The sequence below is a fragment of the Oncorhynchus gorbuscha genome, linkage group LG19 (genome assembly GCF_021184085.1).
Source record: "Oncorhynchus gorbuscha isolate QuinsamMale2020 ecotype Even-year linkage group LG19, OgorEven_v1.0, whole genome shotgun sequence".
Lineage (NCBI taxonomy): Eukaryota > Metazoa > Chordata > Actinopteri > Salmoniformes > Salmonidae > Oncorhynchus > Oncorhynchus gorbuscha.
In genome coordinates this window covers 59,788,209-59,803,715 of record NC_060191.1, presented here as the reverse complement: position 1 = coordinate 59,803,715, position 15,507 = coordinate 59,788,209, and the positions used below count along the sequence as shown (strand labels likewise).

The following is a 15,507-nucleotide window of genomic DNA, read 5'->3' as shown; positions in this document are numbered from 1 at the left end:
GGATTGAGGTCAGGGCTTTGTGATGGCCACTCCAATACCTTGACTTTGTTGTCCTTAAGCCATTTTGCCACAACTTTGGAAGTATGCTTGGGGTCATTGTCCATTTGGAAGACCCATTTGCAACCAAGCTTTAACTTCCTGACTGATGTCTTGAGATGTTGCTTCAATAAATCCATGTAATTTTCCTCCTCATGATGTCGTCTATTTTGTGAAGTGCACCAGACCCTCCTACAGCAAAGCACCCCCAAAACATGATGCTGCCACCCTCGTGCTTCACGGTTGGGATGGTGTTCTTCAGCTTGCAAGCTTCCCCCTTTATACTCCAAACATAACGATGGTCATTATTGTCAAACAGTTCTATTTCCGTTTCATCAGACTATAGGACATTTCTCCAGAAAGAATGATCTTTGTCCTCATGTGCAGTTGCAAACCGTAGTCTGGCTTTTTATGGGGGTTTTGGAGCAGTGGCTTCTTCCTTGCTGAGTGGTCTTTCAGGTTATGTTGATATAGGACTCATTTTACTGTGGCTATAGATACTTTTGTACTTGTTTCCTCCAGCATCTTTATGAGGTCCTTTGGTGTTGTTCTGGGATTGATTTGCACTTTTCGCAAGAAAGTACATTCATCTCTAGAAGACAGAACACGCCTCCTTCCTGAGTGGAATGACGGCTGCGTGGTCCCATGGCGTTTGTACTTGCATACTATTGTTTGTACAGATGAACGTGGTTCTTTCAGGCGTTTGGAAATTGCTCCCAAGGATGAACCAGACTTCTGGAGGTCTACAATTTTTTTGCTGAGGTCTTGATTGATTTCTTTTGATTTTCCCATGACTTCAAGCAAAGAGGCACTGAGTTTGAAGGTAGGCCTTGAAATACATCCACAGGTGCACCTCCAATTGACTCAAATTATGTAAATTAGCCTTTCTGAAGCTTCTAAAGCCATAACATGATTTTGGGGAATTTTCCAAGCTCTGAAAAGGAACTGTCAACTTAGTGTATGCAAACTTCTGACCCACTGGAATTGTGATGCAGTGAATTATAAGTGAAATAATCTGTCTGTAAACAATTGTTTGAAAAATGACTTGTGTCATGCACAAAGTAAATGTCCTTATCGACTTGCCGAAACAATAGTTTGTTAACAAGACATTTCTGGAGTGGTTCAAAAACGAGTTAATGACTCCAACCTAAATGTATGTAAACTTCCAACTTCAACTGTACATATGAGATGAGTAATGTAGGGTATGTAAACATGATATAAAGTGACATTGTTTAAAGTGACTAGTGATAAATGTATTATATCTCATTTTTATTATTAAAGTGGCTAGAGTTTAACAGTCTGATGGCCTTGAGATAGAAGCTGTTTTTCAGTCTTTCGGTCCCACCTGTACTGACCTCGCCTTCTGGATGATAACTGGGTGAACATTCAGTGGCTCGGGTGGTTGTTTTCCTTGATGATCTTTTTGGCCTTGTGACATCGGGTGGTGTAGGTGTCCTGGAGGGCAGACAGTTTGCCCCCGGTGATGCGTTGTGCAGACCTCACTACCCTCTGGAGAACCTTATGGTTGTGGGCGGAGAAGTTGCCGTACCAGTCGGTGATACAGCCCGACAGGATGCTCTCGATTGTGCATCTGTAAAGGTTTGTGAGTGTTTTCGGGAACAAGACACATTTATTCAGCCTCCTGTGGCTGAAGAGGCGCTGTTGCGCCTTCTTCACCATGCTGTCTGTGTGGGTGGACCATTTCAGTTTGTCCGTGATGTGTATGCCGAGGAACTTCAAACTTAACACCTTCTCTACTACTGTCCCGTCAATGTGGGTTGGGGGGTGCGCACTCTGCAGTTTTCTAAAGTCCACGATCATCTCCTTTGTTTTGTTGATATTGAGTGTGAGGATATTTTCCTGACACCACACTCCGAGGGCCCTCACCTCCTTCCTGTAGACTGTCTGTCAGGATTTGGCCAGGGTTGTTCCGGTTTTTGGTCACTAGATGCCCCCATTGTGCTTTTTGACCTTTTGTTTTCCCTTGATCCCCATTATTATTTGCACCTGTGCCTCGTTTCCCCTGATTGTATTTAAACCCTTTGTTTTCCTCTGTTCTTTGCTCTGCGTTTGTATGTTAGCACCCAGCCCTAGTACTCTGGGAACTCTTGTTGATCTCGGTGGACTCTCTTGTGGAATTCTGTTTTTTGTACTTGTTTGTTTGTTTTTTGAGTATCTTTTGAGGCTTTTTGTGCTTTACCTTCCACCTTGTGGATTTACCTTTTTTGTCTTGGAGGATTACCTTTGTTCTTGTAGGATTCCTTTTGAGGTTGTGGAGTTACATGTTTTCCTGAAGAACTTCACTTTTTACTTCATTAAATACACCGTCTCAAGTACTGCTGTGTCTGCCTCATCTTCTGGGTTCTGCCGACTTTTCGTGGCTCAGTTGGTTAAGTGACTGTTTCTCACTCCGGAGACCCGGGTTCGTAACCGGGTCCTGACACTGTCTGGTCGTTGTTGGTAATCAAGCCTACCATTGTAGTGTCATCTGCAAACTTGATGATTGACTTGGAGGAGTGTATGGCCACGCAGTCATGGGTGAACAGTGAGTACAGGAAAGGGCTGAGAATGCACCCTTGTGGGGCCCCAGTGTTGAGGATCAGCAGGGTGGAGACGTTGTTTCCTACCCTCGCCACCTGGGGGGCGGCCCGTCGGAAAGTTAATGACCCAGTTGCACAGGGCAGGGTCTCGAGCTTAATGACGGGTTATGGTGTTAAATGCTGAGCTGTAATCAACGAACAGTATTCCTCTTGTCCAGATGGGTTAGGGCAGTCTGCAGTGTGATTGCGATTGCTTAGTCTGTTGACCTATTGGGGCGGTAAGCAAATTGTAGTGGGTCTAGGGTGTCAGGTAGGGTGTTGGTGATATAATCCTTGACTAGTCTCTTAAAGTACTTCAGGATGACGGAAGTGAGTGCTACAGGGCGCTAGTCGTTTAGCTCAGTTACCTTTGCTTTCTTGGGAACAGGCACAATGGTGACCCTCTTGAAGCATGTGGGAACAGCAGACTGGGATAGGGATTGATTGAATATGTCCGCAAACACACCAGCCAGCTGGTCTGCACATGCTCTGAGGACTCGGCTAGGGATCGTTTAATTGCTTTACTCATGTTGGCTGTGGTGAAGGAGAGCCCGCAGGTTTTGGTAGCGGGCTGTGTCAGTGGCACTGTATTGTCCTCAAAGTGAGCAAAGAAGTTGCTTAGTTTGTCTGGGAGCAAGAGCTCAGGCAGTAGGAAGTGCTGTCATTCATTTATATGCAGATGATACAGTCTTATACTCAGCTGGCCCCTCCCTGGATTTTGTGTTAAATGTTCTACAACAAAGCTTTCAAAGCTTTCTTAATATCAAACAAGCTTTCTCTACCCTTAGCCTTGTTCTGAACACCTCCAAAACAAAGGTCATGTGGTTTGGTAAGTACAAGTACCCAATACAAGTACTTGGGAGTATGGCTAGATGGTACACTGTCCTTCTCTCAGCACATATCAAAGGTTAAATCTACACTTGGTTTCCTCTATCGTAATTGCTCCTCTTTCACTTCAGCTGCCAAACTAACCTTGATTCAGATGACAATCCTACCCATGCTAGATTACGGGGACATTATTTATAGATCAGTAGGTAAGGGTGCTCTCGAGCAGCTAGATGTTCTTTACCATTCTGCCATCAGGTTTGCCACCAATGCTCCACATCACTGCACTCTATACTCATCTTTAAACTGGTTGTCTCTGTAAACCCGTTGCAAGACCCCGTTGCAAGACCCCCCCCCCCCAACACAAACTATCTGAGATATCTACTGCAGCCCTCATCCTCCACATACAACACCCGTTCTGCCAGTGACATTCTGTTAAAGGTCCCCAAAGCACACACATCCCTGGGTCACTCCTCTTTTCTGTTCGCTGCAGCTAGCATGAGCTACAACAAACTCAAACTGGACAGTTTTATCTCAATCTCTTCATTCAGACTCAATCATGGACATTCTTACTGACAGTTGTGGCTGCATTGCGTGATGTATTGTTGTCTCTACCTTCTTGCCCTTTGTGCTGTTGTCTGTGCCCAATAATGTTTGTGCCATGTTTTGTGCTGCTACCATGTTGTATTGTCATGTGTTGCTGCCTTGCTATCTTGCTGTCTTAGGTATCTCTTTATGTAGTGTTGTCTCTCTTGTCATGATGTCAGATGTGTGTTTTGTCCAATATTTATTTGTTATTTAATATTTATTTTTTAAATCCCAACTCCCATCCCCGCAGGAGGTCTTTTGCCTTTTGGTAGGCCGTCATTGTAAATAAGAATGTGTTGTTAACTGACTTGCCTAGTTAAATACATTTGTAAAAAATCACGCGAAAGCTTTTACTTCTTCGTGTATGTGTTGTAGTGGAAATGTCCTGTATTACCAAATCATGAGAGCAAACCACACACCACAGAGTTATCAAGTCCATCTTTAATTATATGAGCTCCATCACAACCCTGTGACTCTCAGATCAATTCAGTGTCTATAAATGAATTCTCTGAGAGTGCTTACACATTGCAACTGAGATCGTTTATAGCAAAGACACCCCCCCTCCCCCTAGTTGATATGACAAATAACAGATCTTAAGAACATTATACAAAGAAAGATTTTACTTCTGAGAGAGGAGTATCCCATCGCCAGACAGTATTTAGTTATAAATTATCATTCAGTTTGGGCTCCTAAACGAAGCTCTTATCTCGTTCTTGGTACAAAATAGTACCAAGACATTACCTCACCCAATGGTATATATCAATTGTCATTTTAGACACTCCCATCCCAAATACAATTTATCCTGGACAAGCTCACGGAGAGGAGAGTGAGCCTCTAGGTCAAGATAAGGGCAACCTCAGAGGGAACATAGAATGGTTCCAGACACTGCCATCCTCCTCTCCCCGATGGGAAAAGTAGGGAGTGACTGGCACACAGACATTGTGAAGCCAAGAGATAATTGGTTCCCCCTCAATCATCCTTTCACATGGTTTAAAATATATGTTTACATATGAAGAAAAGCTTGACCTCTCCCCTTTCTGTGGCCCAAGTAACTGAACCCTGACAGAGAACAGATAACTGCAAACGGCCAACACTATAGTACAACAAAATACATTCTAAATGACAAGTATCTCACAAGCATATCACAATGCCATATATCGTCTAGGGGTTAGGTTAGGGATCGGTGCAATATTATTCCTGCATAGCAGGTGGCAGTAGAACACAACGGTTCTTGAAGAGAGGAAGCGGTGTACCCGGTCTCCGGTTGTTCAGTGTATCCGTAGCCGAATTCCGTGAAACTGCAACCATGGAGGAGGCAAAAAATAAAGAGAAAAAGCAGTCCGAAAAGACAGAGTTAAAGGAGACTAAACCCACAGGGAAAGACAAGGATAAAAAAGATGAGCAAGAACTGGTGAGTTGGGACACTTCTCAACATCTTGAACAAGGGAAGCAGAGTAGCGTTTTTGCCTGAGTCACTCACTGCATGTTTGAACAGGCCGAAAGCGTTGTCATTCAAAAGAATAGCGAACTGTTTGAGTCCCCTTTAATGGAAAAGTATGACATGGCTGGCTAAGTACGAGATGCCAACAATTAAGATTATTATGTCCGACTGAAAGCGAGCTATAAAACTACCTAACGTTAGCATACCTAATGTTGACGTTAGCTTGCTAGCCTAGGGTAACAGTAGGAGCTGGCTGTGCTAGCTAACGTTAACTAACAATTGCTAATGACAGGCCAGAAAGTAACTACCGAAATGTAAAATAAAATTTAGCTAAGTATCTAGCTAGCCAAGTTAAAATAATGTAACGTTAACTAGCTAAATAATGTTAGTGTTGCAATGTAAACAACCATAATCAAAATAGCTAACGTTGGCTCTCTTTTCGCTAATGTTGTTAGCTAACTAGCAAACAGTTAGAAAACTTGTTAGCTAGCACAGTCACAGTTTAGTTATGCCAATCTTTGGTATAGACAGTAACGTTAGCTAGCTACTAGTGACTTTGGAACTGTAGCAACCTGCCTGTGGTGCAGATTGTCTCGTTGAGAGCTAGCTAGATTTGACATGATTGGTGATTTTTGATTGCGAGGTGGCTTTAGTTTTTACGTGTTTGTTTGTTTAGTTAGCTAGCTATTTACATGGAGGGAGTTGTATAACTTATTAGCGAGTACATTAACAATAGCCCATTTTAAACACCATAACAATGTAGGCAAGGTTACATATATAGTTATCATAGCAACCCTACCATCAGTCGACAATTGTATAGGATCGGTGTACGACAAAATGCTCCCAATATCTAGCTGTTAGCAAATTGCACAGCCTTTTATTGCAATAGTTCCATGTTGGAAGACCTGTTGTTTTTTTTTTACTGTTTACTGTGCAGGGTTCAGTTATTCAATTGCCCAACATTGCATATTGAATCTGTCATACTGTAATGTCAGTTCCTCTTTTCTCTCTCCAGTCTGATGAGGACAAACAGCTGCAAGAAGAGCTGGAGATGATGGTGGAGAGGCTTGGTGTGAGTACCACTACCACAAGAACTGCCGAGTACCACAATAACTACCAAACCTAAAGTCTGCTTTGCTTTAGACACTGGGACTATACTGCCCTACCAAGCAAAAAGGCAGTAACTAACTAATTTTCTACCAAATGAGCAATATATTTTTTGCTACATTAAATACATGCTTAATCATGTGGACAAGTATCCTGCCTCTATTGTGTTTTGGAGAAAATGGGGGTCATGTTAGCAGTAACTGCATAAAGTTACTGTGAAAGCAAGGTAAATAAAAGCTATTTTTCTTCAATTCCACGATATGAGAATTTACTGCCTTTTTGCTTGGTAGGGCAGTATAGCTTTTTCAATTCTTATGTATTATACTGTACATAAGGCGTTAGTGGAGAGTCAGTCATTTACATACACTGTGTGAACTTTGGTAGCTATGCATATGAAACAACTTTCTTTGTACACCCCCCTGCCCCCTTTCTCTCTCACCCACCCACAGGAGACAGACACGTCTCTGTACCGGCCTGCTCTAGAGGAGCTGCGCAGGCAGATCCGCTCCTCCACCACCTCCATGACCTCTGTGCCCAAGCCCCTGAAGTTCCTGCGGCCACATTATGGCAAGCTCAAAGAGATCTACGAGGGCATGGTGCCTGGCGAGAACAAGGTGGGAACTCCAATTTGTAAGTCGCTCTGGATAAGAGCGTCTGCTAAATGACTTAAATGTAAATGTAAACACCGATGCTGTGTCCTTGCTAAATAGCTAACTGTTCAGTGGGGAAAACAGGAGGAAGGAATGGCAAGACTGTATCAACCACTGTATCGCTTCCTTTCCTTGTCTGCTTTTACTTTATAACCACTGTGCAAAACATTTGGATGGATTTATTTTACAATGTTACTGGAGATACAGAAAATAAAAACAAGGATATATACCTAGTATATTAGACATCGTAATTCTGGATGGAACTGTGGATTCATCTTCAGAAGGACCGATCATAGCTAGACATATCCATAATTACAGTTAACACATGTCTTTTTGTTTTTGCAGAGTTTCTGTGCGGACGTGGTGTCGGTCTTGGCCATGACAATGAGTGGGGAGCGGGAGTGTCTGAAGTACCGTCTGCTGGGCTCCCAGGAGGAGCTGGCGTCCTGGGGACATGAATACGTCAGGTAGGATACGGGACGCCATTTGAAACAGCTAACACATGGGTGAATCCTACCTTCTACTTAAGTAGAATTTTCACTTTGTCATGCATTGATACCAATGGAAGACTAAGTAAAAATGTGACTTATTTGCCTCATTCATTCCATGCCTGGCAGCAGTAAGCAGTTTGTGTGGTCTGACCTAGGGCTGTGACAATACCAGTATTTAGATTTTTTTCCATGGCAAATTAAAACACGACGCAGATGGATCTGCTGTGTGTAAAATATTGCGTGCTATAGCTTGGAAAATAAATACATGTGACTCTGGATGACAACATAAGGATGTTTGTTTCCAACATTTGGGCTGTTTTCCTAAAGAAGTTCAATCTTTTATTTTCTTTCAGCGATACTTACGAGTATCGTCCCGGCCCTAGTCTTCTACCCTAAACTCTGGTGTGTTTGTGTGTAGGCACCTGGCGGGCGAGGTGGCCAAGGAGTGGCAGGAGGTTGAGGAGAGTGATAAGACGCAGCAGGAGACTTTGCTGAAGCTGGTGAAGGAGATTGTGCCCTACAACATGGCCCACAACGCTGAGCACGAGGCCTGTGACCTGCTGATGGAGGTCGAGAAGCTGGAGATGCTGGAGCTCTACATAGATGATAATGCATATGCCAAGGTCTGCCTCTACCTCACCAGGTGAGTGGACAACACACACCTTACCATGTGACGGGCAAATATATATATACCTTCACACACATGTTCAAACACATGTACCACAGTCTGCCTCAACATACCTGTAGTGTGCCAACAACAGCCTGAAGAGACAAAAGGTTGTTCCTCTCATCAGTATTACCTAAACCCTCTGTCATCCCCTCTCTCTCTCTATGCCAGCTGTGTGAGCTACGTCCCTGAGCCAGAGAACTCTGCCCTGTTGAAGTGTTCCCTTAACATCTTCAGGAAGTTTAACCGTTACCCAGAGGCCCTGAGGCTGGCCCTGATGCTCAACGACGTGGAACTGGTGGAGAACATCTTCACCTCCTGCAAAGACATGTACAGACTGCCACAACACACTCACTGCACTCTCACACTTAATTATCTCACATCAAATCTTTCGAAAGAAGTGCTACCTACAGGTAACTGCCAACATGAAATAAACACTTGATTAAATGAGGGCTACAAAGTATACTGAACAAAAATATAAATTCAATACAATTTCATCATTTTTACTGAGTTAATTTAAGGAAGTCAGTCAATTGAAATAAATAAATTAGGCTCTAATCTATTTCACATGACTGGGCAGGGGCGAAGCCATGGGTGGCCTTGGGAGGGCATGGCCCCACCCACTGGGGAGCCAGGCCCAGCCAATCAGAATGAGTTGTTCCCCACAAAAAGGCTTTATACAGACAGAAATACTCTTCAGTTTCTTCAGCTATCGTGGTGGCTGGTTGTGGAGGTCCTGGGCTGGTGTGGTTATACATGGTCTGTGCTTGTGAGGCCGGTTGGACGTACTGACAAATTCTCTAAAACAACGGAGGTGGCTTATAGTAAAATTGTTTATCTCTGGCAACAACTCTGGTGGACATTCCTGCAGTTAGCATGCCAATTGAACATGTCTCAATTTGAGACATCTGTGGCATTGTGTTGTGATGACTGCACATTTTAATGTCCTTTTATTTTCCCAAGCACAAGGTGCACTTGTGTAATGATCATGCTGTTTAATCAGCTTCCTGATATTCCACACCTGTCAAGTAAATGGATTATCTTGGCAAAGGAGAAATGCTCACTAACAGGGAAATAAAGACAGTTGTGTACAAAAGTTGAAAAATAAGATTGTGCACATGGAACATTTCTGGGATCTTTTATTTCCGGTCATGAAATGTGGGACCAACACTTTACATGTTGCATTTTATATTTTTGTTCAGTATATATTGAAAGCAGGTGCTTCCACACAGGTGTGGTTCCAAAGTTAATTAAGCAATTAAAACATTTCATCATGCTTAGGGTTGCCTATTGTTTTGGCTACCATGGCTAGAAGAGAGCTGTGACTTTGAAAGAGGGGTCTCAAAGGAGCATACGGTGTTTAAAGGGGTGTGTGTCTCAGTCATCAGATCTCAACCAATTGAACATTTTCTTTGAGGTTCTAGAGCGGCGCCTGAGATGGTGTTTTCCACCGCCGTCAACAAAACCCCAAATTTGAGATTTTTGTTGTTGTTGAATGGTGTCGCATCCCTTCTATAGAGTTCCAGACACTTCTAGGCCAAGGCGTATTGAAGCTGTTCTGGCAGCTCGTGGTGGCCCAACTCCCTATTAGAAAACTTTATGTTGGTGTTTCCTTTATTTTAGCAGTTCCCTGTACAACCTATAGTGGTAAACAGTATTTTCTCTAATCGTTATTCACATTTTCTACTGACAGTCATTGGGGAATGCATTCAGCAGTATTTTCCATAATTAATGATGTGCATGAAGAGTTGATGGTTTAGTGGGTGTTTTCCTGTAGTGTGATCCAGAAGGAGATGGCCTTCATGCTGGGCCGACATGGCATGTTCCTGGAGCTCAACGAGGACGTGGAGGACTACGAGGACCTGACGGAGATCATGTCCAACGTCCAGCTCAACAGCAACTTCCTGGCCCTGGCCCGAGAGGTGAGGAGAGAAAGAGGGAAGATGGGTAGACTACTAGAGAGTGGAGGGGGTTGTAAGAGTGAGTGTTTTAGAGCAGGACTGGGAGTGGGTCACTGTTGAAGTCAGTGGATGGAGTGTGACTGACAGTGGGGGCTGAGTGTATGTTAGAGAAAAGGTTTTTAGAGTAGGGCTAAGGAGAGGGGAATATGACCTGTAGAGATGAGTTCGAGGACTGTGCTCTATTTAATATTTTTGAGGGGGAAATGGAGGAGACTTGAAGAAGGTACCAAGAGGAGAGTGAAAGTGGGGTAGGGGTCATGTGGGAGAATAATGGTGCATAGAGTGAGAGAACAAATGAGGCTAGAGGATAATGAATGGCTGGTATAGTGAATAAACCAATTAGTGAAAGGCATTTAAGCCTGTTAGTGGCTATGACTCAGCACCAGGCAGCTAGTAACGTACTGTTCCCTTTCTTTACAGTTGGACATCATGGAACCCAAAGTCCCAGATGACATCTACAAAACCCACCTGGAGAACAACAGTGAGTTCAGCACCTTCACTTCAGCAGCTCACTAATGTCCTGGTTGTGTTCTATCACACTCCTCTATCCTCATCCTCATTTTCATCATGCCATTGTCTGTCTGTCAGGGTTTGGAGGAAGTGGTTCCCAGGTGGACTCTGCTCGTATGAACCTGGCCTCCTCATTTGTCAACGGCTTCGTCAACGCAGGGTTTGGACAGGACAAGCTTCTCACAGACGACGGCAACAAATGGCTGTACAAGAACAAAGACCATGGTGAGGGAAACCACACACACACACAGCCTCACATCCCCGTCTTCAAATGGGCCTCGTGGTTCACATTTGTGGGGGTTTGACTGAAAATTGGTTCATGTTTGGTGTTTCGACAGTGAGTACCAGTCTCATGAATCTAGGATGCTTAGCAGCAACTTAATGTATCGCCTTCATTGCTAGTCCTTAATTTCAAGCATAGTAACACAAATAATATATTGCTGTTGTGTAAATGTTGCTAATTCTGTGTTTATCTCCAGGTATGCTGAGTGCTGCAGCCTCTCTGGGGATGATCCTGCTGTGGGATGTGGATGGTGGTCTGACACAGATAGACAAGTACCTCTACTCCTCAGAAGACTACATTAAGGTCAGAACACACACTCAGCCTCTTACCAAACACCCTGCATTAAAACCTCCTCACCACAACCTTCACAGCATCCAGAAAAGCCCTAAACATCCTATTCATGTAGATATGTCTCCCCCTCTCTTTCTCTTCTCTCTCTCCCTGTAGTCGGGCGCCCTCCTGGCTTGTGGCATAGTAAACTCTGGGGTGAGGAATGAGTGTGACCCGGCCCTGGCCCTGCTGTCAGACTACGTCCTCCACAACAGCAACGTCATGCGGATAGGAGCCATCTTTGGGTAAGGAGAGAAGGAAATGCGTGTTTAGTCCCAAATAAACCCCTAGCCCCTACTGCCTGACACCTCTTGTACATTAAAGATTTGTATTGAGGTTTGTTTAGTCCATTAGCACAGTGTAATCTCTGCCTGTGAAAAGTACTTGTTTAGGTGGGGTTTGACCCTGAACTTTCTCCTCTATCCCCAGCCTGGGCCTGGCATATGCTGGCTCGAACCGTGAGGACGTCCTCTCTCTGCTGCTGCCTGTCATGGTAGACTCCAAGTCCAGCATGGAGGTACTGTGTGTGTAGTTCCACAGTTTGTCTTCTTAAGTCTATTACACATCCACACTCGTGAAACCCAGCTCACTGTCCCATGTTATGTGTCTTGTCACACACTCTCAGGTGGCAGGTGTGGCGGCGCTGGCGTGCGGTATGATCGCGGTGGGCTCGTGCAATGGTGACGTCACCTCCACCATCGTCCAGTCCATCATGGAGAAGAGTGAGCTGGAGCTGAAAGACACATATGCCCGCTGGCTGCCCCTGGGCCTGGGCCTCAACCACCTGGGTAAAGGGGAGGCCATTGACACCACCCTGGCAGCGCTGCAGGTGGTGCCTGAGCCCTTCCGCAGCTTCGCTAACACGCTGGTGGACGTATGTGCCTATGCAGGTCAGTCTCATAGCTCCAGAGTTAGCATTTTGTTTCTGTTAAAAAAAAATTGATTTACATATTTATTTATTTACAAGTGATGGCTTTCCTATATTTATCTCTCTCGGTTTCTCTCCATGCTAGGTTCTGGTAATGTACTGAAGGTGCAGCAGCTGCTCCACATCTGCAGTGAGCACTATGAAGCCAAAGAGAAGGAGGAAGAAAAAGACAAGAAGGATAAGAAGGATAAAGACAAGAAAGAGAGTGCAGCTGACATGGGCTCCCACCAGGTATGCCAGGCGTTTGTCAATAAAAAGGTGTCAGGTAGGCTAGTGCTTTAAGAGTGTTGGGCCAGTAACCAAAACGTCACTGGTTTGAATAGGTGAAAAATCTGTTGGTGGCCTTGAGCAAGACACTTAACCCTAATTGCTCCTGTAAGCCACTCTGGATAACAGTGCCTGCTAAATGACGACAAATTTAAAATACAATCTTATGAGGGGTTTGAATTGAGATTTGATATTGAACTAATCTGCTCTCTGCTTCCCCCTCCAAGGGCGTGGCTGTCCTGGGTATTGCACTCATTGCTATGGGAGAAGAGATTGGCTCAGAGATGGCACTACGGGCATTTGGACACCTGGTCAGTATAACCTCTGTCCTGTTCACTCCATTTGGCTTCAACACATTTTCAGGACATGTTGGGGGTTGATTTAGCCCCTGTCTCTTTGGCTCAATCCAACCATCCTACATCTAACTGTTTTTCTCTTCATCTCTCCATTGTCTTGCCTTCTTTCCATCTCACTCACTCTCCTAGTTACGGTATGGAGAGCCTACTCTAAGGCGTGCGGTACCTCTGGCCTTGGCCCTGATCTCTGTGTCGAATCCTCGCCTCAACATCCTGGACACACTCAGCAAGTTCTCCCACGATGCTGACCCAGAGGTCTCCCACAACTCCATCTTTGCCATGGGCATGGTAGGCAGCGGTGAGTGGGCCCCAATCAGTCAGTGTCTTCATTATTATATTGAGACATTCAAAGTTATTTTGATTTGCCTCACTAAGTTATTACAATGTTTCCCTGTAATTATTCCTTGTCCTTGAATAAGAAAAATACCTGTAACTGTGAATTCACTGTGCCAGATGACATCAAAGTATGAGACCTTCTCCATTGACTGCGTCTCAAGCTGTGATTGGTTTCCATGACGACTCACGGCTCCATCTCACTCTCTCTGCAGGAACAAACAATGCCCGCCTGGCTGCCATGCTGAGGCAGCTGGCTCAGTACCATGCCAAAGACCCCAACAACCTCTTTATGGTCCGACTTGCACAGGTGGGTTGCAAAAAGAGGTGCCGCTCTGGCACTCTAACCTATGTGTTAGAGGGGGAGAGTCTGTGTCTCCTAACCCTTGCTCTGTGCCATGTCTACAGGGTCTGACTCACCTGGGTAAAGGGACATTGACACTGTGTCCATACCACAGTGACAGGCAGCTGATGAGTCAGGTGGCTGTGGCAGGACTACTCACTGTCCTCGTCTCCTTCCTCGATGTCAAGAACAGTAAGCCCTTTTCCTCATTACTCTTCACCACTCATTTTATTGACTTCTTCCCCCCTCTGATTTTCCACATCTGTTTGTTTAGGATTGGGGTGAAGTCCATTTATGTTGAGTAATTTGAGGAAGTGACCTAAATTTCAATGTATGGATGGAAAATTCCACTTAAAAAAACAACAATTAGCAATTGTTCAACTCCAGAATGGCATTGGCCCTTGCCCAGCTAGTTCCACTACCTTCCTTTCATGTTGGGTAGTAAGTCTTCTAAATGCCTTGACCCAGTTCTAAATATTTGTCTGTTTGTGTTGACATCGCCCCCTGCTGTTTCCTGTGTGTGCTGCAGTAATCCTGGGGAAGTCTCACTACGTTCTCTATGGCCTGGTGGCTGCCATGCAGCCCCGTATGCTGGTCACATTCGACGAGGAGCTGAGGCCGCTGCCCGTGTCCGTCAGGGTGGGACAGGTAAGGACTGCTGCTCACACTATGCTCTTAATAAGAGCCTGGAGGATTAACTTCATATTCAAAATACAATACTAGTTGAGGATGTAGCCTAGATGGTGTGATGAAGGCCAAAACGTCAGCACGATGTGACGTGATTCTTTGCAAGTGAAATGTACTGGAGATTTTCATTTTAATAATGGTTAAACATCTCCAATGCGAAGTAACGTCTAGATGTACAAGTGCTTTTCACTCTCAGGATGAAATGCTATAAGATGATGGCAGAGTGGATTCGACCTCATGGTTTATGTATGTAATTGGTCAATAGGCGGTGGATGTGGTGGGTCAGGCCGGTAAGCCCAAAGCCATCACAGGTTTCCAGACCCACACCACGCCGGTGCTCCTGGCCCATGGAGAGAGGGCAGAGCTGGCCACAGAGGAGTATCTCCCCGTCACCCCCATCCTGGAGGGCTTCGTCATCCTCCGCAAGAACCCCAACTACGATGCTTAGATTGCCCCCTACTGTCCTCCCCTGGTACCCACCCTACTCTCCTTAGTGGTCCCTCATTGGTAGCAGAGGTAGCCCTCCCTGGCTCGTTTACACCTCATGTTTTAGTACTTTATTCCATGTCTGAAAAGAGCCAGGAAGGCCTACCCCTCTTTCTCTTGTCAACAGCTTCTCTCCATCCTGTGAAAATATGGGTGTGTTCTGGGTGACCAAACTGACTGGAGCAGGGAGTGGAAAATGGGACCTCATTCACTGTTTAAATTAGTATACTATTTGATCTAGGATCAGTTCCACATAAATGTATTACGCCATCTCTTTCAGGCTCCACAATAACTGATCTAGGGTCAGCCATCAGGAAGGAAGTCTTCAGCCTCTCCCGGTTTGTGATTTTTCCCCACTAATTGGTCTTTAGACCAATCACATCAGATATTTTTCAGAGCTGATCTGATTTAGTGAAAAAAGACCTGAATTGGGCTGATGAACAACAAGCTCAGTCTGCATCAATACTACAACCAGTTTCTCTTCCCCCACCCATGATAACCTCCTTTTGTAATTAGAGCATGGAAAATGTGTTTTCATCATCCAGTTTTTTTATTTTGTTTTGTTACAGTACTGTAAAAAAGGTTAAAATAAAAGTTTCAGATCCACTTGGTGGAGTTGTCTATCACCAGGTCTGTTTG

The 15,507-nt window shown here is 44.7% G+C and overlaps 1 protein-coding gene across 1 annotated transcript; it reads left to right on the top strand.

Moving 5' to 3' along the window:
- The first annotated feature begins 5,251 nt into the window (after positions 1-5,251).
- Positions 5,252-15,479, top strand: LOC124005872 (26S proteasome non-ATPase regulatory subunit 2-like). The gene is made up of 20 exons (XM_046315502.1): positions 5,252-5,439; positions 6,485-6,541; positions 7,026-7,190; positions 7,572-7,693; positions 8,136-8,360; positions 8,556-8,714; positions 10,162-10,306; positions 10,766-10,826; positions 10,934-11,080; positions 11,335-11,441; positions 11,586-11,713; positions 11,898-11,985; positions 12,094-12,358; positions 12,482-12,627; positions 12,891-12,974; positions 13,149-13,317; positions 13,568-13,662; positions 13,761-13,887; positions 14,225-14,343; positions 14,648-15,479. Exons 1-20 carry the CDS (start codon positions 5,335-5,337, stop codon positions 14,828-14,830), a joined length of 2,697 nt encoding a protein of 898 aa, XP_046171458.1. The 5' UTR covers positions 5,252-5,334; the 3' UTR covers positions 14,831-15,479.
- Positions 15,480-15,507: the final 28 nt, after the last annotated feature.